This window comes from Coffea arabica, chromosome 11e (genome assembly GCF_036785885.1).
Source record: "Coffea arabica cultivar ET-39 chromosome 11e, Coffea Arabica ET-39 HiFi, whole genome shotgun sequence".
NCBI classification, from domain to species: domain Eukaryota; kingdom Viridiplantae; phylum Streptophyta; class Magnoliopsida; order Gentianales; family Rubiaceae; genus Coffea; species Coffea arabica.
Genome location: NC_092331.1, coordinates 42,792,762 through 42,816,957, shown reverse-complemented (window position 1 = coordinate 42,816,957; position 24,196 = coordinate 42,792,762). Strand labels below are relative to the sequence as shown.

Below are 24,196 nucleotides of genomic sequence, written 5' to 3'. Positions count from 1 at the left end.
AAGTGGACCTTTTGGAATGGGTCTAATGCATTCAAGTAGGTGTAATGCATCGAAGTGGTATATTTATTTGAATATATTAAGGAAAAATATCTGAGGGGGCAAAAGTCATTGTCAAGTAGAACTTAATACGCATGTTAGATGTATTAAAAAAAAAAGAATTAATCTGAGTGTATACACTTTCATGATATATGACACATAATTCAAATTTGAATTTAAAATCTAAATTTTATATATGTGTCGTGCATCCAACCGTGATAATATCTACACTGTCAGTGTATAAAAGATTTACTTTAAAAAATTTAAATTATAATTGCTCCAAAAGAGAATATAGACGAGGTAGATCCTACACACTTATCGATTTTCTCTTGCCATGCATAAGGGTTTGCGATAATTTTAGAAACCTCCCTTGAGGTTTTTAACAATTTCATTCATCTCTTTCAAGATTTTAAAAATTACACATACCTCCCTTGTTATTTGAAATAATAATACTGTCCTTAAATATTTTAATGAAATTCTTGTTTTGTATGCTTATATTTAGAATGACTTTTAAAATTATTTTTCATTATTTTTCCTTTTTATTCCTTTTTTTTTTTACCGATAAAACTAGAGAACTACCACTATTACCTTTAGTTTCTATTATAGCCAAATCTCGAACTATTCATTTTTTTATGAGTTAACTTTATATGCAATCCAATGTTATTGCAGATCTTTGTTTTCTATTTTTTGCTATTAAAATTGACAATAAATAAAAAATGGTCCAAAACCACTACTAAATTATGATAAACCCACTACTCAAAAAATTCATAAATTCTAAATGAATTATTTTAACATTTTTTTCTATCTTATAAATCTAAATCTATAATAAAATACCATCAAAAGTATCCTATCATAGTAATAAAATTATTATTATAGTTGTTTATCAAATAGTAGATATGGACATAAAAAATTTGATACATTTTTCTTATAATTATACTAGATAATCTTATAATTGTACAAGGAATTAACTTAAAACTCATTACACAAGGGCATTTTGGGTATTCATTTAAAATTTTGATCAAATCAATATTATTTTAAGACTTTGTTACTAAAGCTATCAAATTAAGGAAGGTAGATGTAATTTTTCAAACCTAAGGGTGCTCAATGAAATTGTCACAAACCTCAAGGAAGGTTTCTAAAATTATCCCTAAGGGTTTTCAAGATCGGGTAGCAGAGGCTTGCTTATCGATTTTTTGGGGTTTCCAACTAAAACCCTGCCATAAGTTAACGACGTCGTATACTGAATTATTTCCACTCTCCCAAATTCTCACTCTTCCAATCACTCACTCTTAAATTCACTTTCCTCCAAATCCACGGGCTTTCCTCTCCAAATCCATCAATGTACCTTCCGATTACGAGGTAATTGGTGCAAAATTTTCTTCTTTTGTTTGAATTTGGTTTCCTTCTTATTGGTTTTTTAGGAATTTTTGTTTAATATCAGTGATTGGGAACCTTATTTTCGTTTTGTTTGATTAAGGTTGTTGAATGGAACATTGGTTTTTGGTGCCACATTATTTGTGTGTGTGTGTGTGTGTGTGTGTCTATATATATATATATATAAATATTTTGAAAGAGGCCCAAGAACTGTTCTAGATCACAGATATTCCATGATCTCCCATGATCAAAGTTACAATTATATGGTGATAAATGATAATTGATTTTTTCAGTGTTTGTGTATAATTTGCCTCAATAACTTTAGTCCAGATTAGTTGTTCCATGGTTAAGAGACTGTGTTGTAAAAGCTGCTTTCTGGTCTTTTCTAGCTAGGTGGGTGCAGATCAAGAAATCCTCTCTTAATCAAGAGTAATCTACTTGAAAATGTTCAAGTTATTTTTACTATTTTTCTTATCAAGTTGAATTTCCATGGCTGATTTGAAGTAGGCAAAGCACATGAAAGAGGATCTGATAAATATCAGTGTGCTTACTACAATTCAAGAAAGTAGAAACTAGTTAATCATTTTCTTTTTTTGTAGCTAAGTTAACATATTTAAATGTGATGTAGATCAACTGGATGATTTACATGATATAAATTTCACCTTAGATAATTCAACGGCATCCTCTGCTCCGAGCTCGCTGTTCAAGTCTCATCCAATTCAACAAGGTTGATTTTCATCTCAATTAGTATTTCTTTCGATCAATTGCAGTTGATAGTTTGCGTTTGGATGCTGGTTTTGTTTTTGAACTTTCGTGCTAGTTTTGTGCTGCTAGAAGTCAAAGACTGAAGCTCTTCAAACTCACCCGAAGAACAAATTTTCAGTTAAGTTAAATATAAGATACTAATCATTTTCCTTTTTAGAGTGAATATTTATATGCATTGTGCACTTTTATGGTTATAAGTTCAGTTTTGGGTGAAGTGTTATGGGTTGTCAATGGTTTTGGCTATGATTTTGATATGCTTTCTACTTACAAATTGATTTTCATGGGGAAATTATTTCTTAGACAAAGTGTTTGATATATAGATAGAGGTTTAACTGGTGTCCATATAAATAGAACAAACAGTTAATTATAAAGCATTTATATGTAAGTCTTCTACGCACACTTTGCGACAATTTTTGGCCTAGCTTTAATTTGAATTGAACAAAGAAAGATAGTTCTTTGCATGCATATAAGGTATTTGTGAAAAAGCCTGAAAAGAAAATTTAATACGAAAGCCTGATGGGATGACAACTCCTTCATGTCTATTGATATCACTTAAGAAGTGTCAAAAGTTCTGACAGCCATACATTCCTTTTTTTCCTACAGCCATACATTCCTTTTTTTCCTAAACTTTCTCTTTTAGTTTCCCATTGGTCGTTGTTTGCAATTTTTGTTCTTTGTTTATTGGGTTGATTTCCAAAAATGAAGGAGCAGTGAATTTGTGTACCCTTTCAATTACACCAAACATGTTCGCCTAGCAAGATTTTTGGTTCTCACATATTTTCAAAATTTCCAGCAGGTATTCTATGAATTTTATCCTTTTGATTTTTTGTTGTTGTATACTTTATGTATAGTATGAAATATGTTGAAAAGTTTGTCGACTTAATTTTTAAGTTGTCTGCATCAGTTTCACCAGCCCTTAAGTCATTATTACTTCAAGAAAATGAATATGCTCACTTGAGCATTTTCTGATGTCCAGAATTCCATTAATTATAATTTTGTTTCAAGCACGGATGCATCTTGCATGGTTGAGTTTATACATGTCAGACCATGTCAGACCTCCTCATAAGTTATTAAATAAGAGGATCTTTATGGCTTTAAATTTGTCCCTCATTTTTTTCAGCATTGCTTCTGTTTCGCCTAAACCTTGTGGAATCTGTTATACAGTAAATTCCATAATTTTGTATCTGTTAGTGCTTCCTTATTGTCTTTTGCAAATTTATTACTTGATGTCCATAAATTTTGCTTGGCATCCGTACAATGGCTGTTGGTTAGTTCTGCTTGAATGACGTAAAGTTTTCCCATCGGTCTTCTTGATAGTGGAGTTTTGATGGTTTCCTTTGATTCTGTTGATGTCATTTGTTCATTTGACTAGATTTTTGGTGGGTTCTTTTCAAAATTGTGAACTATCATTTCATTAGTTGCTAGAGTTGAATTTTATGCTCGGCATGATTCACCAATTCCTCATCTTACTTGACAACAACCAAAAAAATAAAATAAAGGGACTTTTATTGATCAAATCCTTGCTGATGTTAGGAATTCATGATAATGGAGGATTAATATATATTACGAGATCGATATTGTAGAATTTTGTTCTTTTGTTTTATCAAGAAACTGAATTGCATTCTGTTCCAGCTTTTCAGTGCATGCTTGAGTTTGCTCTTTTTGCACTGTATGTAAGTAACCTTATGCATGATACTGATGAATCCATCAATATATTGTTCCCATTGCTGAGTTATTTTTTGTTAATTGCAAGTTTGGTGTTTGTCTAGTTGTTTAAATATTATAATTTATGATCTGGGGATAGATATAGATTGAACAATGAAGGGATAGAAACTTGCTGTTTGGTGGATTTTTTTAAGCTTCCTGTCTGTTTTGTGGGTGGTATGAATAGTATGAGCAACATGAACACGTTGTTAAGGAGATTACCAAATGGGAGTGAAATAATTTTTGAAGTGAGGAATATTGTGGAAGTACTTGGTATGTTAAACATATACCACTGGTGATTCTATTTTGAAGTTATCTATTATCTGTGTAAGTTAAAAGCCATTTCGTGTGTTCTGGTATTTCTATGAAGGATTGATCATATGTATGAAAATAGCAAAAACTGTTGAAGATAATTACTACTGATTTTACAGTGTGATGTTATGGCCTTAAATTTTTCTTCAACAGTAGGCAATGGTAATGAGCTGATACTTGAAATTTGAAGCACCACTGCAACTGTTGTAACTTTTGTTGTAAGCATACTGATATACCAAATATGTTGCATAATGGAAAAATATTACACCTTGGTAGTCTTTAGATGTAAATTTTCAAGTTTGTATATGTTCTTTCATGGATGTACTTTCATGATTGCGAAATATCTTGAATAATTAAAGATTTGAGTATTGATTTTGTTCTCTTATAAAAGAAACAATAGAATGATTTGAATATTTCCCTTCATCAATGCTGCATTAAATTAAACATTAGCTGTCTGTGGTTTTGATTACATTGATGCCATTACAAATACCAATGACACATCTGGGCAATCTCATAGCAATGCGTGAGGCCCCAGTTAACTAGTCTCTTGGTTAATTTTGCAGAGAAGAGATGGGTTCAACAAATGCCCTATTCAACCAGCTCAAGGTCCTAAATTTATGAGTCCCGTCGTCTTGTTTGCCTTTCCTATTTTTCTGTCCTATCCCTTTGTTTTAAATGTAGCACTTATGGATTGGAACTGCTGTCAAATAATTTTATCAAAACCAGACAGCAGAACCCTTCTTTGTTATAGCAGGTCCCAATGTGATTGAATCAGAGCAGCACATTCTCTATATGGCCAAGCACATCAAGGCCATCACTTCGAGGTGCTCTCACAAGTTTTGCTTTCAATGAGAGACACTTGTTCTACTTTTATATGATAATCATGAGATCCGTTGTCTGCTGTCCAGTGTGCACTCAATAAATGCAACTGCTTTTTGTACTTTTCATTTGCTTGTCACCTGTAGGATTCCAATTTAAGAAATATTCTTTACTTTGCTGTCCACTCTATATATCTGCTGCTGTTTCTTTGTGTTCTTAATTTACTTGTCATCTGTAGACTTGGGTTGCCATTGGTGTTCAAGTCTAGCTTCGACAAAGCTAACCGGACTTCCTCTAAATCATTTCGTGGCCCTGGCTTGACTGAAGGCTTGAAGGTATTCATATCTAGGCCTCTTTTTGGTGCTTTATGGTATTCAACATCTATTTGACTAATTTCTGAAGACTATACTCAGATAAACAGGAAGAGAGGAATTTGAAGAAAGAAGTTTTTTTTTTTCATCATTCTTTAGTTAACTATTACGTCACAAATTTTCACAGTTTTCCTTTAGTACCCCTTTTCTGTGATTGACTTTTGCTTCACATATGTGCGAGTTGAATTTTTGACAATGAGGTTTCATTCTAGCTAATTCCTGAAGCTCTCATTTTCATTTTCTGATAGATACTTGAAAAAGTCAAAGTTGAATATGACATTCCCGTAATCACTGATGTTCACGAAACAATACAGGTAAGTTTATTATTTTTCCTCACCAGAATTCTACTGCATTCTGTGCATTTCCTGAATCCTTCTCCTGTTTTTATTTTGAATTATGCTGTGGCAGACTTCTAAGGTGTAGCGTCTCTTGTATGCAGATACCCTGCTGCACATGCTATGTTATTTGCCATGAACTTTAACCTCACCTAATTTGATAGTTAATCATCTAAAAATTCTCACATGTACATTTATGTGGTTTACATCTAAGTTAATCGTGTTAATTACCCAGCCAAGAAGACATATTTAAACCATGACACCTAATTTTTTGAGGCAAATATGGGTCCTTTGCACTCAATTATATTTAGTTACTGATGTTGACTTCTAAGTTCCAAGTCTTCTTTTTACGCTTTCTTGGATAAATGAACATGGATGAGTAGGTAGCTTGAACTTTGCATTCCACAGGTATCATTTGCTTTCTGTTGGAGAAATCATGTGATTACCACTTAAATGTCTTTTCCCTTCCATGCCATGTAAAGGTTTAGGCCTTGTTTGTACAGCAATTTTCTAAAGAAAAATTGCTACGTTTTCCGTGAACATATTTTCCAATCACCTTTTTACCTCACATATATCAAGTCACTACAGTAATTTTTCTACCAAAAATTCAGAAAATTGCAATCCAAACAAGGCCTTAGTTTTCCTGTTTGTCTTTTTACTGAATCATCAAATGCCAATCAACATATCTAGTGTACAAAGTTGTGGTGAAATGAAAACACTGACAGTCTGTAATACTTGTTTTGCCAGTGTGAAGCAGTTGGAAGGGTTGCCGACATAATTCAGATACCTGCTTTCCTCTGTCGACAGGTAAGATTGATCCCATAGCTAATTTTGCACGATGATGATTTTACATCTCATGGTAAAAGAGATAGTAACATGCAACTTAAAAGGTAAAATTGATAATTTCAATTGGCTCTTTGACTGACAGACAGATCTGCTAGTTGCAGCTGCTCAGACTGGGAAGATAATTAATATTAAGAAGGGCCAATTTTGTGCACCTTCTGTAAGTGGCAAGTTTTTTTGTCTTTCTGCTCTTCTTTTATGTCCTTCAACCATGCATACATGCATACATACCCAGATATTTTAAGTCCACGTGTACATGCATACATTCCCAGATAAGAAACTGACAATCAAGCATCTGGCCAGGTCATGGTGAATTCTGCTGAAAAGGTTAGGCTGGCAGGAAATCCAAATGTTATGGTCTGTGAGAGAGGAACGATGTTTGGCTATAGTAAGTCGTTTTCAGTTTCTTGCCCAATTGTTTGTCCATAACCTGGCATTTCCCTGTTACTGACTGCTACTGAAATATTACCTTGATATATCCAAGTAAAGAAAGCTTAGCTTATTAGACCATCTAACTCTATTTAATTTGGATACCATTGTTTGAAGGATAGGTGCGAACTATGTTATATTGGACAATCAGAGAGATTTTTTGAGTTTCTGAAAGTTTTACTTGTGTACTTTTTAAAGTTGATTTGATTCTGGAATTTCATGAATAAAAGTTGTTTCTATGTTTCCTGAAATTCAAACAGTGTATTGTGTTGTATTTGTCTGCTGTACTTCAGATGATTTGGTTGTTGATCCACGCAACCTGGAATGGATGAGGGAAGCCAATTGTCCAGTGGTAAGATATGCATTCCTTCTCATGCATACAAGCTGTTACTTAACATGTTCTAGCAAATAGAGCATTTGCTTTACCAACTTTGGGTCATATAATGCTGCTTTCAGTATTATATCATTTTCTGAAGGCTACTTTTGTTGTCAATTGGTTACCATCTACAGGTGGCTGACATAACACATTCATTACAACAACCTGCAGGAAAAAAGGTTTGGATTACTTTATGACGTATAGATTGATGCTAGAGTAACATTTATGTTTGATTCAAATAAACTCTGTGGCTTGTTCAGCCGAAAGAAAGATATACCTAGTTGTTAACTTCAGAATTTGGAGGAAAAGGGGTATTCTATTGGCCGGCAGATTAGAAAATGATAAACAACAAACTATTTGTTTAAAAGAATGATACTCCATGACGGATAGAGATAGCTGAAACTGATAAATGATACTTTAATTATCAAAATAGTTGTAAGCAAGGTAATGTACAAACAAAGATCTGAAGATAATGCTAATGTTTTGAATTTTGTTTACAAATAATTGACTTATTACCATAATAAAATACATTTATTCATTTTTAAACAGCTGGAAGGAGGTGGCGTTGCCAGTGGTGGTCTCCGTGAATTAATACCTTGCATTGCCAGGACAGCAGTTGCTGTTGGCGTGGATGGCATCTTTATGGAGGTATAAAAAGGAATTGGTGATTGACAAAGAGTATTTCTCGTTGATGTCTAGAATTCTTTGGATTAAATAGATTTGCTTGGAAAATTTTGAATTGGTGATGCTTTTGACCTTGGTTAATATGACTATTTCTCAGTCAGCTTGTTGACTTTTGAACTCTATTGTTTACTCTTAACTAGCTTGGTTTTCTCGGTTATTAGGTGCATAATGACCCCTTAAGTGCTCCAGTTGATGGCCCAACGCAATGGGTAAGTTTTCTGCCCACTGCCCAAATTTCTCGGTCTCTGAGAACGTGTCCTATTTTGTAGTGCTTCCCTATAAAAGTGTTACAAGTTCACTAAGCTAATCAAATTTACCTTTATTTCGACTTGTTCCCCCTGTCTTGTGGATAGCCTCTTCGCCATTTTGAGGAACTGTTAGAAGAGCTTGTGTCAATTGCTGTAAGTTACCTGTCCCTGAACCACTGCATAGTGATGAAAGATGCATATCATTTTCTGATTTCCAGCCCTTCGGTTATTTTTATTGGATAGTTGGACATTGAGTGAATGCAATGTCTTGCCATTGAACCTATAGCTCCAGGATGCTGTGAATGATTAACCTATTTATTTATGACTATCCATTTGTTGGCTTTGAGACTATTGTCTTAGATATGCGCTCTTGCATATTTAAAGATACTCCAAATATGCCTGTGTTTAGACTGGTGGCTCAGCATTTTGGGCTATTGGCCCTTTTGACTCAGCATCACATTTTGTTCAGTTGCTTGCAATGTTACAACTCCATAGTTATAATGGTCCTTTTTCCCTTTTTTGTTTTTCTTTCAACTGATTTAAAATTATGGTTTTGCAGAAGGTTAGCAAGGGGAAGCAACAGTTTAGAATTGATCTCTCTCCATTTCAAGATTAGAGAGGTTTCTGAAATTTCTCTATGTAAGTATGCAATCTAGTACCACCAACGCATTTCCTCTTCTCTTTCAACATTTTAACATCAAGGTAACTATAGGTGAACTTGCACATCTTTTTACCTAAAACCAGTTGACAAGAACAAACAACTTCTGACTTTCGAGATTTCAGTGATGAAATGATTAAAGTAGTAACTGAATGGACACCAAAGTTGTACATCTCTTTGATTTCAATATTACGCTTAGACTAAGCGATAATCATTTTTGCCGAAAAAGCTGTTGGACTTGAATGAGTAAGACACTTGTGCTAAAATCTGATCATACACTGATACCATACATTTGCATCTCTTTTTGCTGGTCACGCTTTAGATGAATCAAAATAGTGAAATGTGGTTATCTAATTGGTTTAAATGTGTTTGCCTTCCTTGAACAGAGTTATTGAAGCCCATACTTATTAAGTCGGATTGCATTATAACTTGACTGTCCTATGCTTCACTAGATTAACCTTTCACCATAATTTGAAGTTGTTTAGCCTTTCCTTTTTCGGTATTTTATCAAACAGGCAAAAGCCTCTGGAGTCCTAAGCATGCTTCAGTTGCTAGAGTAGCAGCATATGGATGAGAGGTGCTGGGAGAATCATTCCTGAGGGGACAGGAATGGCCCTTACTATGATTCAAGTGTACGCTTGGCAATATGTTGAAGAATTATAAGAATGTGTCTTTAGATAATTTGTGGAAGCATATATTTGTGGTAGAAGATTAGAACAGTGGGAAGCAAAATCTCTGCACACAGAGAGTCACCTAAACTATGGGGGAGTAGTTATTTAGAGGGCCTCTTTTTTCTTTTTTTTTCTAATTTTTTTCATTTTTGCCCTCTTGCTTTCATGTGGAAATGGATGATTCAAAACACCGGGGCCGGGTAGGGGAAAAAAGAGAAAGACGCCGTGAAATTCTTTTTTCTCTCTTTAGCAAGCCACCATTCTTTGCAGAAATCCAGAATTACCATGGGTTTTGGACTTTCAAGTCATGCCACTGTACAGAGTTTGCTATTCGTACCAATTATCCTCAAATAATCTGGACAAGAATGGGAGTTTATTGCTAAAATAACTCTCCTTCTAAAAAATATACCCAAAGTAACGTAATTTTAAAATTTATTACCTTTATAATCTTTTTTTTGCCATATAGGTTGCACATGTGTCAGGACAGAGATAGATGCACACTTTATTTCTTTTTTCCATTTAATATCTTTTTCGATTCTCTCTCTCGTGTATTTTTTCCTTTCATTGTCTTTTCCTTGTCAAACGTAATTTTGAGAAGTCAATATTTATATTAACAGTATATAAAAATTCATTATCATCCTTGATAATATCAAGGTAAACAAAGATTATTCTTTTATCTTTTCTATTGTGCAATTTTTGAAACATTGCTATGGCGTTCAAAAAAATTTTAATAGTAATTGTATAACAAATGATTTCTCACACCGTGTGTTTGATAAAATGTCTAGGAGAAAATAATATAGCAGTTTTTAGTTTGCAATTGAAAACTTGAAAATTTCAGTTTTATTACATCTTGTAAAAGCTTTTTTCAAAGAGTAAGAATGATAATATAAACAAATATAATAACCTTGAAGTTTTTGTAACTTTTTCTTGTTATTGCTTACAATTTTTGTTGCAATTTTTGAATTTTTCAAATTTAATTCTTGAAAAAATATATGCAATAGGTTTGATTCATTTCAAGAAAAATATAGAGACCAATCATAGTAAGGTCAATAATGGTAGAATTTATTTTAAATAATTATAAGAAAATTATCAAAGTTATGCAATCTTATTGTGTCTCTATGATTAAAAAAAAATTAAAAATTTTAACTCATGTTGGAAACTATAAACTAGATCAAAACTTTCCTTTCTTGTTATCCTACATGGCAATCAAGATAATAAGGTGGCAATAATAACATCATTATGGGAATAAAGTTTGAAAGTGAATCATATTGAGACTATTTTTTAGAAAAAGTGTTATTTTAGCAAAAAAACTCCAAGAATGGCTACATCTGACAGTGAACGAGTAACTAGGAAAATAAGGAAAATAATTACCTTATCAGACGCACAACAAAAAGAATAAAATTCTTTAGTTAGTCAGATATTAGTGATCATGGCATTTGTTTAAAATAACAAAAAAAGATTAAATTGTAACTGATGTAGCACTAAAAGGCAGTATACGTTCAAGACGCCATAACACGAGGACAGAGCAAAAATTCACGCAAATGCATGACTATTAAAACTCAATTTGACACCCACTAAACTGCCTATTTTCATTGTTCCCTTGAAGTAACTTTATGTTTGCATTATACACTGTTTCATGCTAAAACTTTCGAACCAAAGTTCATTTCTATTTGGATGCCTAGTGCTTTACATAGTGGCAAACGGTGTCCAGCCATTTCTCCGTTAATGTTCATCTCATGCTACACTCATTTCTTTAATAACCCTTCAAAAGCTTCATTTTATTTGTTCACAAAATCCGAAAATTCATAAAAATTTTTCCACATTCCTGCATCATTCAATTCAAATCATCTAATTTTTGCTTTTTCTTTCCAAATAGCATACGTTTGTTTTTAAATCTTTGTCGGTTTATATCATCTCTTTCTTAATCTGTTTTTCTTTGTCAGATATTTCAGGATCAGCCCACTGAAAAAAAAATCGCATATATCTTTGAATTTAAGTTACAGTGGCTAAGTTTCAGGTTAGCTTTTGTCTGCCAAAAATGCACAGTGTTTTGCTGATTTCTTATCGTATAATTGAACATCCAAGAAACTTCTTCCACAAACTGTTCTGGTTCCACATTGGCACCTTGTATTAGGATCAAAAGTCTACTCAATGATGATTGGGGTGAAATTGAGCAAAATGAGCTATGCAGGGTAGATGCTGATTGTACAAAGATGTGTATGCATGGAAGAGGTTTTATTGGTTTGTTTAACATCTCAAAAGCAATTGGTTTGTCAAATCAATGTGCAAGTTGTATTTGTTACTATGGTGCATTTTATGTGGATGGAACACAACCAGGGGCGTTTTAAAATGTAGGCCAGATTTATTTACGCTCTTCTACAAAAATATGTTTTAAATCGAAGTGGGAATTTAACACAAGATGGGAATTCAATTGCAGTATTTTTTTAGCAGGTCCTAGCATATTTGGTGATTGGAAATAGTTTTCGCATTAGCGTGTAAAATGATGTATAGGGTAGTGTGCAGTTTTATTTCTGTTTTTTGTGTTCATAGGTGCAAGAAACTGAACGTATCTATTCTTTTTTGTATAAATACAATTATAAGTAGTTAAACTACTGAGGAAGCCTTGATCTAATAGTTAAAATAGTTAAACTGTCGGGAAAAGTCTTGATCTAGTAGCTAAAATTAAAATATTAGAAATTAGAGGTTTTGAGTTATAATTTCCCTACCACCCTCCCTTATTGTAAATTTTTTTTTTTAAAAAAAAATTAGTTAAAAATAGCAGGGATTCCAATTTGGCCGATCATTGTGTAGCGGCTGATAATTTTGGCCTTGTGACTAATTTTCTCCTACGTATATTTTTTTTTTAGTCAAAAACAGATGAACAAGCAAATTCCTTTTCATTTCAAAAAAAGATTCTATACCTCGTGATGGAAGAAGGGGGGAAAAAGATTCGCGAGCTCGTGAAGAGTTTTTAAAAGGACTCAAAAGTCCATTAAAAGAATATTCCTATTTCATCCCCTCGCGTAAAAAGCAGTCTCCTAGAGGAGCATCTATATCTATATAAATTTAAAAAGGGATTTTTAGCAACAAACATCCACGTATCTTCCCACTATCAATTCCATTTTTCTAGCATTTCACATTTAATTTAATTTATAAAATATATTTCTCTCAACTTCCACATCTACTTTTCACATTTGAAATTGTTGGTTACTTTTTAAAATCAGTTCAATTCAAATTGTTGGTTAACGTGCATGTTATCCTATTTGAATTTCAACCCATCATGTTTCCGATTGCCTTGCGTTATTTATGATTCTACAACAATTAAAACTACTATAAGACCATAAGAAGAGATAACAAATATAACATCCTTTCATGCTTTCTTATTAATTTAAATAAGTAAGATTATTTACACTCCATTTTTGTTATTCACACTTCAATAATCATTTTGATCATATAATTTTCATTAATTAGACTATATGATTAAAAATATGGTGGAATTGCAAATAATAAAAAATGGAGTGCAAATAACATTTTCTTAAGTAAGAAGTGGCTTCCATGCTTTTCTAATTTTAAAAAGTAGTGACTCCGCTTATATAGGAAATTGATTTGAAGTTTATTAGTGGGAGAGTAAATAAAAAGAAAGCATTGCCAAACTTAGTAAAAGTAAAAAAGTAAATGATAATATTTTATCTTTTAACTTAGTAATCCTAAGTAAAAGGGCAACATTAAATAGAAAACAAAAAGGAAATAATGTCGTGGATTTAAAAAATCAAGAATGGTACCATTCATGAAATCCAAATTATGAAATCACTAAATAAAAAACAAAGTACTACTAGCCTTTTAACGTGAAATTTTTTTTTTTGAAATATTCATTTTTGATAAAAAAAAAATAATGATAATAACAACACCAATTCTACCAAATTTTTTTTAAAAAGTAACATTATAGTTTAAGAGAAAGATATAGAACATTCAACCCTAAAATACTACTTAATTTGTATATATCTTGCCCAAATTTGACATTAGATTTGAATAAGAGTGCAAAACCCAAACACTAAGGATGACTTTTGGTATCATTAATTATTTATGTATTTGTTATTGCTGTCTTCATATGTAAATATGTATTTGCTATGTTAAATATATATATATATATATATATATATATATATATATATATATATATATTGATGGTAGTACTTGAGGATATTATAGATATTATCAGTTTTTCATTTCCATTTTTAGATACTAATAATTGCAACCATTGTAATTACTTTTTAATTTTATATTTTCCTTATGATAGGTAAAGTTCAATATATTGAGTCGCAGAAATATGAATTTAGAGGTTAGGTATAGGGGGAGGAGGGAGTGAAGAAAATGGTGAGGAGTTGAAAAGTAACAGGAAATGTTGAAGAAAAAATATGGGTTACAAGGATTGGCGGAGAAGGGAGAGAAGAAAAAAAGAGGATTGCAGAGATATGATAGAGATGACAAAAAAAAAAAAATTAATAGAGAGAGTGGTACCATGATAGAAGATATGAAAATTGTAGGAGACATATAATGACTAGCTGGCGTGTAAGATAAAAAGGAAATGATGATGATTTTTAATAATTTTAAGAATTCTAAAAGCACATATTGCGGAGTTTTTTTTTTTTAAATATACGTTAAAGTTTATGAAAAATGCTAATCTAAATGCAGTCAACAATTTTAGAAGCACAAGATAGGAGAAAGATTTTTTTTCTAAAAATGGAAAAAAATAAATTGGTTATAATTTTTTTTTTTATATTATAAGTTTTGATATATGGATATAACATAATATGTTTTGTCAAATATTGATAAATTGACTTTTTTTAAGAAAACTCTTCTCACCTTACCATCCAACCTAACCCTCTCCTTAAGCGCGTTAACAATTCTTTTATCATGTAAATCATTATAGATTAATTTTTTTAAAAAAATTATTAAGCATACACTTCTTTAAAATTTTTAGTCTACATATATATATATATATATTATTTTGTACCACAATATATAAATATATACATTATTATTTTGATTTGAAATATAACCCCGTGGATAGCACGGATCAAAATACTAGTTAAATGAAATAGGCGACTGATACATAGCGGCAGTTATAATAAAATTTTTATATAGGTAGCATATTAAGGGGCCTATTTCAAAAGATTGGCTCATAAAAAATTATACCTGAACTTGTGATCAATATTTATCACATTACCACGGCTCAAAACCCTTCATAGTTGATACTGAACACCCACCCCCCTCCCCCAACAAAAACAAAGAAAAAAAAGCACTACAAAATATCATACATTATCTTTCCCACAAGATTAAAATATCCAACATTGGTGAAAAATCCTACAAGGTGGAAGGAAAAAAGTGTGTTACATGCATCAAGATCGTAGTAAAGTGAACTATTTGTTCTCCTCTTCTAGAAGTTGAGACCTTTTTTGCCAAGTCAACAAAAAAATAATCAGCCACATGACTAAAAGTAAACTACCATTTTATGCAACAGAGGCACAATCAACAAATTATTCTTCTTCTTCCCAACGGCCTGTTTTATAGCCAGCAGATGCATGCTTGATTCTCAAAGGTTGATCACTTCATACACGAAAAAGATATACCTACGTTTAGTTCTCATAAAATGCCCGTCCTGATATGAAGTTTCCTGCATCAAGATTAAAGGAAATGTGATCAGGTTCCAAAGCAAGAAGTTCCACAAAACTCCTACAACACCAATTGCTCCTTCAAACCTCAACAAAAAGACTTTCAAGAAGATTCTAAAGAAGGCAAGCTAGTAGAGTGACCTTTTGTGTGCTGATACAACTCATTCTACAAAAATGAAAAGAACAGAATTTTTCTTTCTTGCCAAACATTAATTGCAATCAAAACGATCAAATATCACATAAGCTCTGTTCGTTTCACCAAAATAGATGTTCTAAGGCAAGCTAAGAGGATCCCAAGCAGAGGATGTAAACGCCTAGCCCCTAGCAAGTTGCAATAAGTTATTTTAAAGCCCAGTGCTAATGATACAAGTCTTACCATGTCGCAGGATATCATCCTATTATGGACAATTTCAAAACTTTAATGATTTTTAGCTTCTACACTTAAATGGGATTTTGTAACTATATCTAGGGACTACATTCAAGCAAGCACCCTTGGGTGTAGATTAAGGCCTTGTTTGGGGTTGTGGTGCTTTTACCAAAAAAGCACTTTTAGGTGCTAAAAGTACTTCTGAGGCATTTGGTAAACATCATCCCATAAAATTAGGAGTGGAACTTTTGGTGCTAGAAGCACTTTTAGCAAAAGCTCAAATTTGGTGCTTTTAGAGTAGCTTTTGTGATTCATAAAATAAAACATTATATTTAATCACTTTACCCATATTATCAACTAAATAAAGAGATAAATACATTTAAAAATTTTCAATTGCACATTATCCAATATAATAAGTACTTCTTGAATTATGTCTCCAAACAGTATATTTAAAAGCACTTAAGCACATAATAAGCGCTTTTATTAAAAGCTCTATTGGAAAAGTGTTTTTTCAATAAGCTACCATGACTCCAAACGGGCCATAAGTCCGAAAAGATGCACCATGAAAGACCTAGGTACAGCAGAATTTAAGATGTACAAGAGCCAAATGTCAGACACCCTCTAATCTCGTGAGTCCAAGCAGGTTTTGGCTGTAACCTTCGGAAGAGTTCATGAAATATGCCCCAAAAGCATGAATAGAAAGATGTTTTCTATTGCTCAGAACTACTTATCCTTAGATTAACTCAACAAGTCGGAAACAAATAAATAAACATTTACAAAACAGTTTCTATAAACAAACATCACAAAGCAATTTTTCTTAGGACACATAACATACAGATAGGCTATATATTCCATTCGAGATCAACCATAGATGGAAATGAAAATAAAAAAATAAAAATCGGCCAAAAAAAAGCGAAATTCAGCAACTACTTCACACTGATAGGACAAAAGGAGTTCATTCTGAGCAGGACCATCAAGGCTGTGTTCACCAGTGAATATAAGCTTAAGATCCATCATCTAATTACAGTATACCTAGAAAAAAAAAATTACAGTTAAGAGGATATTGCATCCTTCTACACCTTCGATGTTCACTCCAGTATCTTAGTCTTGCATTCTATTTTGAGCAAAATGCATAGTGAACTATTTGAGATATGAGAGTCTGGACTATGGAAGGAAATGTGTTCAATAGTAATCTCTAATATTTCATGCAGATTGAGTAGTTGGAAAACAGTCTATCCAGCTACTACAAGTGATGGACTACTTCTATACTGGTAGTCGATAATATCATGTATAGCCTCTTTACTATAGACTTTAAAATTGGCATGAATATTCTTCAACTTAGACCCCACAAAAAAAAAAAAAACTCACTTAAGCATTAACTCAATATTTGCATTTTACAAAAAACATCTTATTGACTTAATATCAACAATGTTTCACTAGGAAAACAGCAACAGAGAATGATCGGTTCCTCTTCTTATCTATTAGTTTCAAAATCAAGCAACCACAGTAAGCTGACCAACAACTATAGACACTCATTATTTAAGAGGTCATTCAGGCCTAGTTGGCCTAAATTGCTCAAGTCTTTGGGAACTTGTCCAGAAATGTTGTGTATGTGTACTGCAATCTAATGTAAGTTTTGATTTAGATGAATAGCAAGTTGTGGATGACAGGGCAGTATGTTGCACATCCAAATGCATGGCAATGAATAGAAGGTCTATGGTCTCAAGGCTAGCCATCTGGCTTTCAACACAAGTTATGACGTACTTTCAGAAGGTTCCAGCAAAATTGCTATGGCTTCTAAAGCCCAGACATTCAGAGCTAAATATAGAAAACAGAAACATGTTAAGGCTTTCACCATTGAACGCTGGAACTACCACAATCTATTCTGTATCCATGGATGGATATTTCATCCTTTTCAAAAATTTTGAAACTGAAGTCAACCACTTGTGTTATCAACAGCAAAAAGAAACAAAAGCCATACTCATGCCTTTAACACAAAACTAATCTTTCACATCAAATACATTCAATCAGACTTGTAAGCCCAAAGGTTGGATAATAGATAAGCAGAATGCAAAAATATCCAGGTCTCATTTCACGTTTGTTGCTCTTAGTTAAAAGTCCTTTTGCTTTTAGTCAAAGTATCTTGATAATGATAAAACAAGCATCAATGCAGAATGCCTAGAGTTGCACCAAGATGTTTGGACAATCCGTGAAAATCGTGCAATTCTGGATATTCTCAGTTGTTCATAGAAATGTGTTTTAGGTTTATGTAAATGTACTAGTTATAGTATTTTCTACCATCAGAAATTAGAGTTTTCAGGAGTCAAGGGTTGAATGTAAAAAGTCAAATCTAGATTGACTTTTAACATAATTTAGCTTTAAGCTTTCTTAGTTGCTACATTTTCTTACCTTAAGAGTTCCATAAATTCTAAAGAAGTTTTGGCACACAAATATAGCTCTTACTATATACATGTTGCTTGCAAAAGCTTAGAAAGGGAGGGATTGAAGGAAATAATGTTCTCTTGAGTTCATGTTTCGTGCTTTCTTTAAGAAATGAAGGAAACTTGATTTTAGGTGGTGTAAAAGCTCTAGTTGGAATTTCTGGAGCTTCTTATTCCTCTTTCTCTCTTGCTTCCTTCTGAACTCATTCAACAGTCTTAAGCTCAAAATTTCAGAGCTAAAAGTTCTGAAACATCTCTGATTCTTAAATATTCTATGACTTGAGTTCTGTGATCCGATCATATCCACAATCACTTTCCAGTGCTGAATTAACCATGAGTTTTGAAGTATAAAACTTCAGATACTTTCATCAGAAGCTCAAATGGTATACCTTTTCACAAAAATGAACATTAGCAGAGGCCTCTATCACTATAGATATCCATGGAAGTATTATGTATTTTATGAAGAGTGAACAGGGAGGCATTCAGATTGTCTTGTCTGTCAATTAGAAAAAATCTGGATTTGTTGAAGGGATTAAAATCAAAACTTTCATGGTGCATTCCACTACAAGTAATTATAAATAATCATTTCAAAATTCACTGTAAGTCATGCTGGTATTACTAATAATCCTAGTTTCCAAATGCAAAGCCCTAGTTTACACATAATCCATTTGAGCTCCATGAGGAAACATCCAAATGCAGGTATTACTAATAATCATTTCAAAATTCACTGTAAGACGTTCAATAGCCGAACTCCATAAGGAAACATGTTCAATAATCCTAGTTTACAAAGTATGCCTTCAGAAGTATGCTCAAGCAGTTTTATATCTTCTCCCTAGCTTCTTCTCTCTTCATGCTCTAGTATAGGCTGACTGACACATGTATTCTCAGATTTCTTGAGATTATCAGTCCTAAAATGAGAAAGCAATAGCACTGATCTTTTAATTGTAGAGTGAATCAAAATTATCCATGCAAATTATTGATGCAAAGTGATAGATCTAACTGCAAAGGCATCAAAAAAGCTGGAGTAGATAATCTTTTATTATTGTATCACGTCGCGCTTTCTGGCGTAGGAAGAAGTCATAAACTCAAATTTCTGGAGTATGTTAAGTAACTCCTCCAAAAAAATCAGCAATCCAGCAGCATCACAAACAAAAAGTTAATAGTCACCTATTTCACAACATTCTGTCTGATAACACGAGCTAGCTATACTAACAAAATGATTTACGAACAACGGAAAATATCACAATGGAGATGGGATTACACAGTAAACTGCAAAAGGTTGTTCATTGACGCACCAAAAGATCAAGAGCAGACCCATGTAGTAAACTGGATTATGTAGTTTTGAGCTCTCATTTTGCTCCTTAGTTTCTTATTCCTTGGTTTCTCTTGCACTAAAGATGAGTGAAACACAAAAAATTCTAACCACAATTATCCATTACATTCTAAAGATTGGCATTGCAATTACATTCACATCAAAGATGACTCAAGCTCCAAAGAAATGATATTTAATGCAAATCAAGGAAAAATAAACATGAAATTATACTTAAAATTGTGAGTCATTTTTCCTTCATCTTTAGATATAATCTTAAAAATATCCAATGTAGACTTTACATATGAAAAATATTATAAATTTTTGTTTTTATTTTTTGCTCTTTCTCCCTCTTTCGATGTTATTCATATGTCTCAGAAGGAAACTAAAACCACAGAAACAAGACTCAAACTCAGGCTTCAAGCAGATGAAAAGGCTGCTCTATGATGCGCATAATCCATTGGAGTCAGCATGCAAAGATTGAGTAAAATCCTCAAGATTATTAAGAAAAGTTGAACCATGAAAAGAATCACTGATTCTTGTGTTGCACTCTAAACAAAATGGAATACAGAAACAAATAAATAAACCACAAATTTTCTCTATGGAGCAATATATCCGCCTAAGAGAAAAATGAAACAAAATCACCAAGAAAAATTTACCCATGTGTTTTAGGACTTTAATAATTTATCCTGAGTTGTTCAAATTATGTACAGTTATTATATTTTCCTCTTAACTCATTTCTTCATTTATCTACAACTCCAAATTAGCTGGCAAACTGCACACACTCTTCAGCAAAATTACACATCACTCAACTGCTTTCATCAGGTAAACTGGATATCCAGACTTCAGATTCAAAAAATAATTACTCAAAAACACCCAAATCATCACCAAGATAGCGCTACCGCCCATCCTCCAAAACCACTCCAAAATAAATACATCAAATTGTTTTTCATGTGCATAGGTGAAACTTCAGTCTCAGGCAAACGATGAAATTTGATAAGTAGAAACATGAAGACAAGGAATTTCTGTATTATCTCAAAGTAATATTATTTCTCTGTCCCAACAGCATCAGTCACCAAGGCCACTGGTCTCTGATCTATAACCTCATCAATTATTCCAAATTCCTTTGCCTCTTCTGGGGTCATAAAATGGTCCCTGTCCATAAGTGTTTTAATTGTTTCTAAAGGTTGCCCAGTATGCTTTGCATATAAAGCATTCAGAGAATCCCAAACTCGAACTATCTGCTTTGTGTGAATGGTCATATCTTTAGCCTGTCCACTATAGCCACCAGAAGGCTGATGGACCATAATGGTAGCATTAGGGAGTGATTTCCTTTCACCCTTTGCACCAGCAGCCAAAAGAAGAGAACCCATTGAAGCAGCTTGACCCATACATATAGTGTTGATGGGAGAGCGGATGTACTGCATTGTATCATAGATTGCAAGACCTACATATTGTTAGTGGGAAGCATTATTAGAAATCCATGCAGCAACTTCGTTATATAACTTCAATTACGACTCCCAGATAACGCTCTCAAAAGTGAATTGAAAAAAAAAAAATCTCCAACTCTTTAATCTTAAAAAATTAAATGCACACAGAAAAGGTATCTAAAATACTTGAAGAATATTATCATATTAGATTGGTAATTGTTGGAGCTAGCAAGGACAAAGACCTACAGAGGTAAGCCGCTATTAATTGTCCAGAGCAGATTTTCCTATTTAATGCAACACGAAACATTTCCTCCACATTCTTACTATGCAGACAAATAGCCGCCACAAGCAAGAAATTGGGGAAAAAGAAGAACAAAAAAAAAATCGCTTTTCACTAAGTTTGCAGTTCCACAGCTTTTCTTGTTTTTCTACACAACATATTCAACAAATTTTAATTATTCTTGTTTTCCACTGGATAGGTATTTCAAACATCTATCCTTATCTAGGTTCTGACTACCAGACCTAATCTTGACTTCCTTCAACACAGTGACAACTAAAAAGGAAAAAAAATTTCAACTTCATTTAAGACAAGAAACATAAAACATGAAAATGGTTTCCCTATCATTCCCATTCTTTTCTTCTACGCTTCTATTTCTGGCTTGGAAAAATATAACCATCACTATCTTTTTAAAAAGTGAAGTCTTATAATTCTTGACCAAAAAAATTCATTGATCACAAACTACATGAAAACCCATTAAAAAGAGGTTATGGTGATAATTAAGCAATGGAAAAAGAGGCACAAGTGAAGAAAAGCAAAAAGGAAAAACCTCACTCCTACAAGTCCTCATAATTTCTTTATTCTTAAATTACTGCTTCATCAGACACACGAATACACCCAACAAAACCAAAAGAAAGAACATATTTAAATCACAGGTCATGAAATTTTAGTTTGAACTTACAAATTCACAGGAGTGAAAGCAATTCAAAGTTGTTATAATTTTATAATGAATGCTTCAAAATGAATATTTCCAAGCTCCGGTCATTTAACCCACATAGTCAAAAAATCGACTAAAATGCTTCAAACTTGGTATGGTGAAATATCATGAACAAAAATAATGTTCTGATCTAACAAACCATATTGAAGTATATAAACTGGAAACATAAGCACCAGAAAGCACGTTACCATTTTAGACATTGAAATCTTAATCTCTAGACTAAGTAAGAGCCTTGACAAGAATTTTGAATTTATAGCTCAGAGGTTGGATACAAGTTCAATGTTTTGAATTAACATATCCACAGAGCTGAGGCCACTTAGCAACCTTTACAAGTTTTTAAAACATTAGAATTTCAGTTTAGTTAATCTATTTGCTCTCCCTCCCCCAAAAGTCGAGCCTGTTCACAACCAAAGTACCCTACTTCAAGATTTTTTTTCTTTCTTCACCTGGCGATCTCTTTTTCCTTTTTTTTTTTTTAATGGTACATTAGCAAAATAGATCCACAAGCTTCTGGGATTGCAATTCACTAATTATTTTTTTGTATTTTGCGCAATAAACACATATAGCAGAACAAGAACAATAAACAAACTGTCACGCAAACAATTTACCTAAATCAACAATAAGCACAATTTGCAAACGAAACAATAGTTATGACAGGGAAAAGATGAATTCTTGACATCATACGACATCATACAACGAAAAGATGGCAAGAAAAAAGCCCACTTCCCACACATTTTTTCTTAAATTTCGACATTTTTTAAATTAAACATATAAAAAAAGATGTTAGCATTATATTCTCAAACTAAAGCAGCTAGGTACTACACTCAACGAACAAAACCCCAAAATTAACAAAGAAACAGAAATGCCGCAATGAAATGGAAATGCTAGCTGTTTATGAAATACTTTCACTTGTTTATTAAAAAAATGAAATAAAAATAAAAAAGGAAAAGAGGTGGTAACCGACCGGCAGTGACGGCGCCACCGGGAGAGTTGAGGTACATATGGATGGGTTTAGAAGGGTTTTCGGATTCAAGGAAGAGGAGCTGCGCAACCACGACGTGGGCGGTGTCGTCGGAAATGGGTCCGTTTATGCAAACGATTCGCTCCTTCAATAGGCGTGAGAAAATATCATAAGCTCTTTCCCCTCTTGAGGAATGCTCTATCACCATCGGAATCAAACTGTACCCTCGCCGATGATCCTTAATTGTAGACCTCCCAATAGCAGTAGTAGTAGAAGAAGAACCCAAATGGGTCGAGAAATTTTTCCACAGTTTGCCTCTCGAAATTAGGCTCCGCATGGCTGGTGTGGTGGCGGCGGCAGCGGCGGTAGAGATGGTGGCGGCGGCCTGGGTTTTGCACTGTTTTAGCCAAGTCCCTGCACTTTTTTCTGTTTCTCTGTAGTGGATTTTTGTCTAGGAGAGTTTTGGGTTTTAACTGGAACTGTGAAAAAGTTAGCTAGGTCAAGTGGGATAGGTGGTAAATTTACGAGGGTCTGGAATGCAAAAGAAACAATTGCAGTTTTTTCCCCGAATGTAAGGCTAAATCAATTCTATCCCTGAAGTTTCACTCCACATACATTTCGTCCTATTTATTTCAATTTTTGATCAATTTGGAAAATTGACTAACGGCTAAGAAAACTAATTTGGATGGAGTCTGTGATGGTATCGAACAGAAACCAGACAATGGAGTTGCTCACAATTGGATTGGATATGATAACTTGCTCAGAACTTAATAATAATAACAAGAAATATCAATAATGAACTGATAAGAATTCAATCTTAATGGTGTTTATATTGATTGGAATAAGAAGATTACAGAATTTGCAGGAAAAAGGAAAGGGGGATGAACAAGAATGAAGGAAATCAGAAGGAACAATGCTCAGGGAATGATCCCTAACAATGACTAACAAATTCCAACTTTTCCTCTCTCTGATCATGACTATATATAGCTAGCTAGTAACGAATTTCCTCAGCTCTCTTGGTCCAACTTGCCCACGTGACTTGGCTAACAGAATCTGTTGTAGGTCCACTTACTCTCTGAGCTCACGTTTCTTGAGCATTTTCCCAGTAAAGGCGTGATTATGGTTTCGCGCCTTGTCTTGCTTCATTTGGTAACTTCCACGCCTTCTTTGCTGAGTGCACGCCTTCTCATCTTGATAAGGGCGTGATTCTTGCTTCCACGCTTTTAGCTTTATTTAGTTAAATCTGTTTCATGACAGAGTCGCATCATATTATTAGTGCATTCAATTAGTACAAAAAAAAATTGGGGGTGAGAAAACTCATCATTTAGTAAATCGACTTCTCTCTTTTTCTAATTATCCCAAAAAAAATGAGAAGCAAAAATTATACTATAATAAT

The 24,196-nt window shown here is 33.2% G+C and overlaps 2 protein-coding genes across 17 annotated transcripts; one reads left to right on the top strand and one right to left on the bottom strand.

The window, feature by feature from the left end:
- Nucleotides 1–1,221: 1,221 nt before the first annotated feature.
- Nucleotides 1,222–9,933, top strand: LOC113719279 (2-dehydro-3-deoxyphosphooctonate aldolase 1). Of its 16 annotated transcripts, none has more exons than XM_027244469.2 (18): nt 1,230–1,395; nt 1,800–1,839; nt 2,039–2,137; nt 2,245–2,292; nt 4,755–4,797; nt 4,918–5,015; nt 5,249–5,345; nt 5,630–5,695; nt 6,464–6,523; nt 6,645–6,719; nt 6,863–6,947; nt 7,249–7,340; nt 7,499–7,543; nt 7,914–8,012; nt 8,210–8,257; nt 8,402–8,449; nt 8,856–8,935; nt 9,470–9,933. In XM_027244469.2, exons 5-17 carry the CDS (start codon nt 4,762–4,764, stop codon nt 8,910–8,912), a joined length of 906 nt encoding a protein of 301 aa, XP_027100270.1. In that variant the 5' UTR covers nt 1,230–1,395; nt 1,800–1,839; nt 2,039–2,137; nt 2,245–2,292; nt 4,755–4,761; the 3' UTR covers nt 8,913–8,935; nt 9,470–9,933. The 16 variants fall into 16 exon arrangements, with proteins under 16 accessions (XP_071928823.1, XP_071928825.1, XP_027100275.1 ...); XM_072072723.1 differs by having other exon boundaries at nt 2,231–2,292; XM_027244478.2 differs by lacking the exon at nt 1,800–1,839 and having other exon boundaries at nt 2,078–2,137; nt 2,248–2,292.
- A 10,268-nt stretch (nt 9,934–20,201) lies between these two features.
- On the bottom strand, nt 20,202–23,274 carry LOC113717826 (ATP-dependent Clp protease proteolytic subunit 2, mitochondrial). The gene is made up of 2 exons (XM_027242639.2): nt 22,804–23,274; nt 20,202–20,861 (listed from the first exon to the last, which is right to left on the bottom strand). Exons 1-2 carry the CDS (start codon nt 23,135–23,137, stop codon nt 20,461–20,463), a joined length of 735 nt encoding a protein of 244 aa, XP_027098440.1. The 5' UTR covers nt 23,138–23,274; the 3' UTR covers nt 20,202–20,460.
- Nucleotides 23,275–24,196: the final 922 nt, after the last annotated feature.

What these genes read in the sequence shown, in the direction of transcription:
- LOC113719279 (XM_072072722.1), top strand. Translation starts at nt 1,376, where the DNA reads ATGTACCTTCCGATTACGAG. An exon ending in AACAACCTGCAGGAAAAAAG is followed by an intron (nt 7,544 to 7,913) that starts GTTTGGATTACT and finishes ATTTTTAAACAG; the next exon opens with CTGGAAGGAGGTGGCGTTGC. An exon ending in TGGATGGCATCTTTATGGAG is followed by an intron (nt 8,013 to 8,209) that starts GTATAAAAAGGA and finishes CTCGGTTATTAG; the next exon opens with GTGCATAATGACCCCTTAAG.
- LOC113717826 (XM_027242639.2), bottom strand. Translation starts at nt 23,137, where the DNA reads ATGCGGAGCCTAATTTCGAGAGGCAAACTGTGGAAAAATTTCTCGACC. An exon ending in CGGTGGCGCCGTCACTGCCG is followed by an intron (nt 20,862 to 22,803) that starts GTCGGTTACCAC and finishes AACAATATGTAG; the next exon opens with GTCTTGCAATCTATGATACA.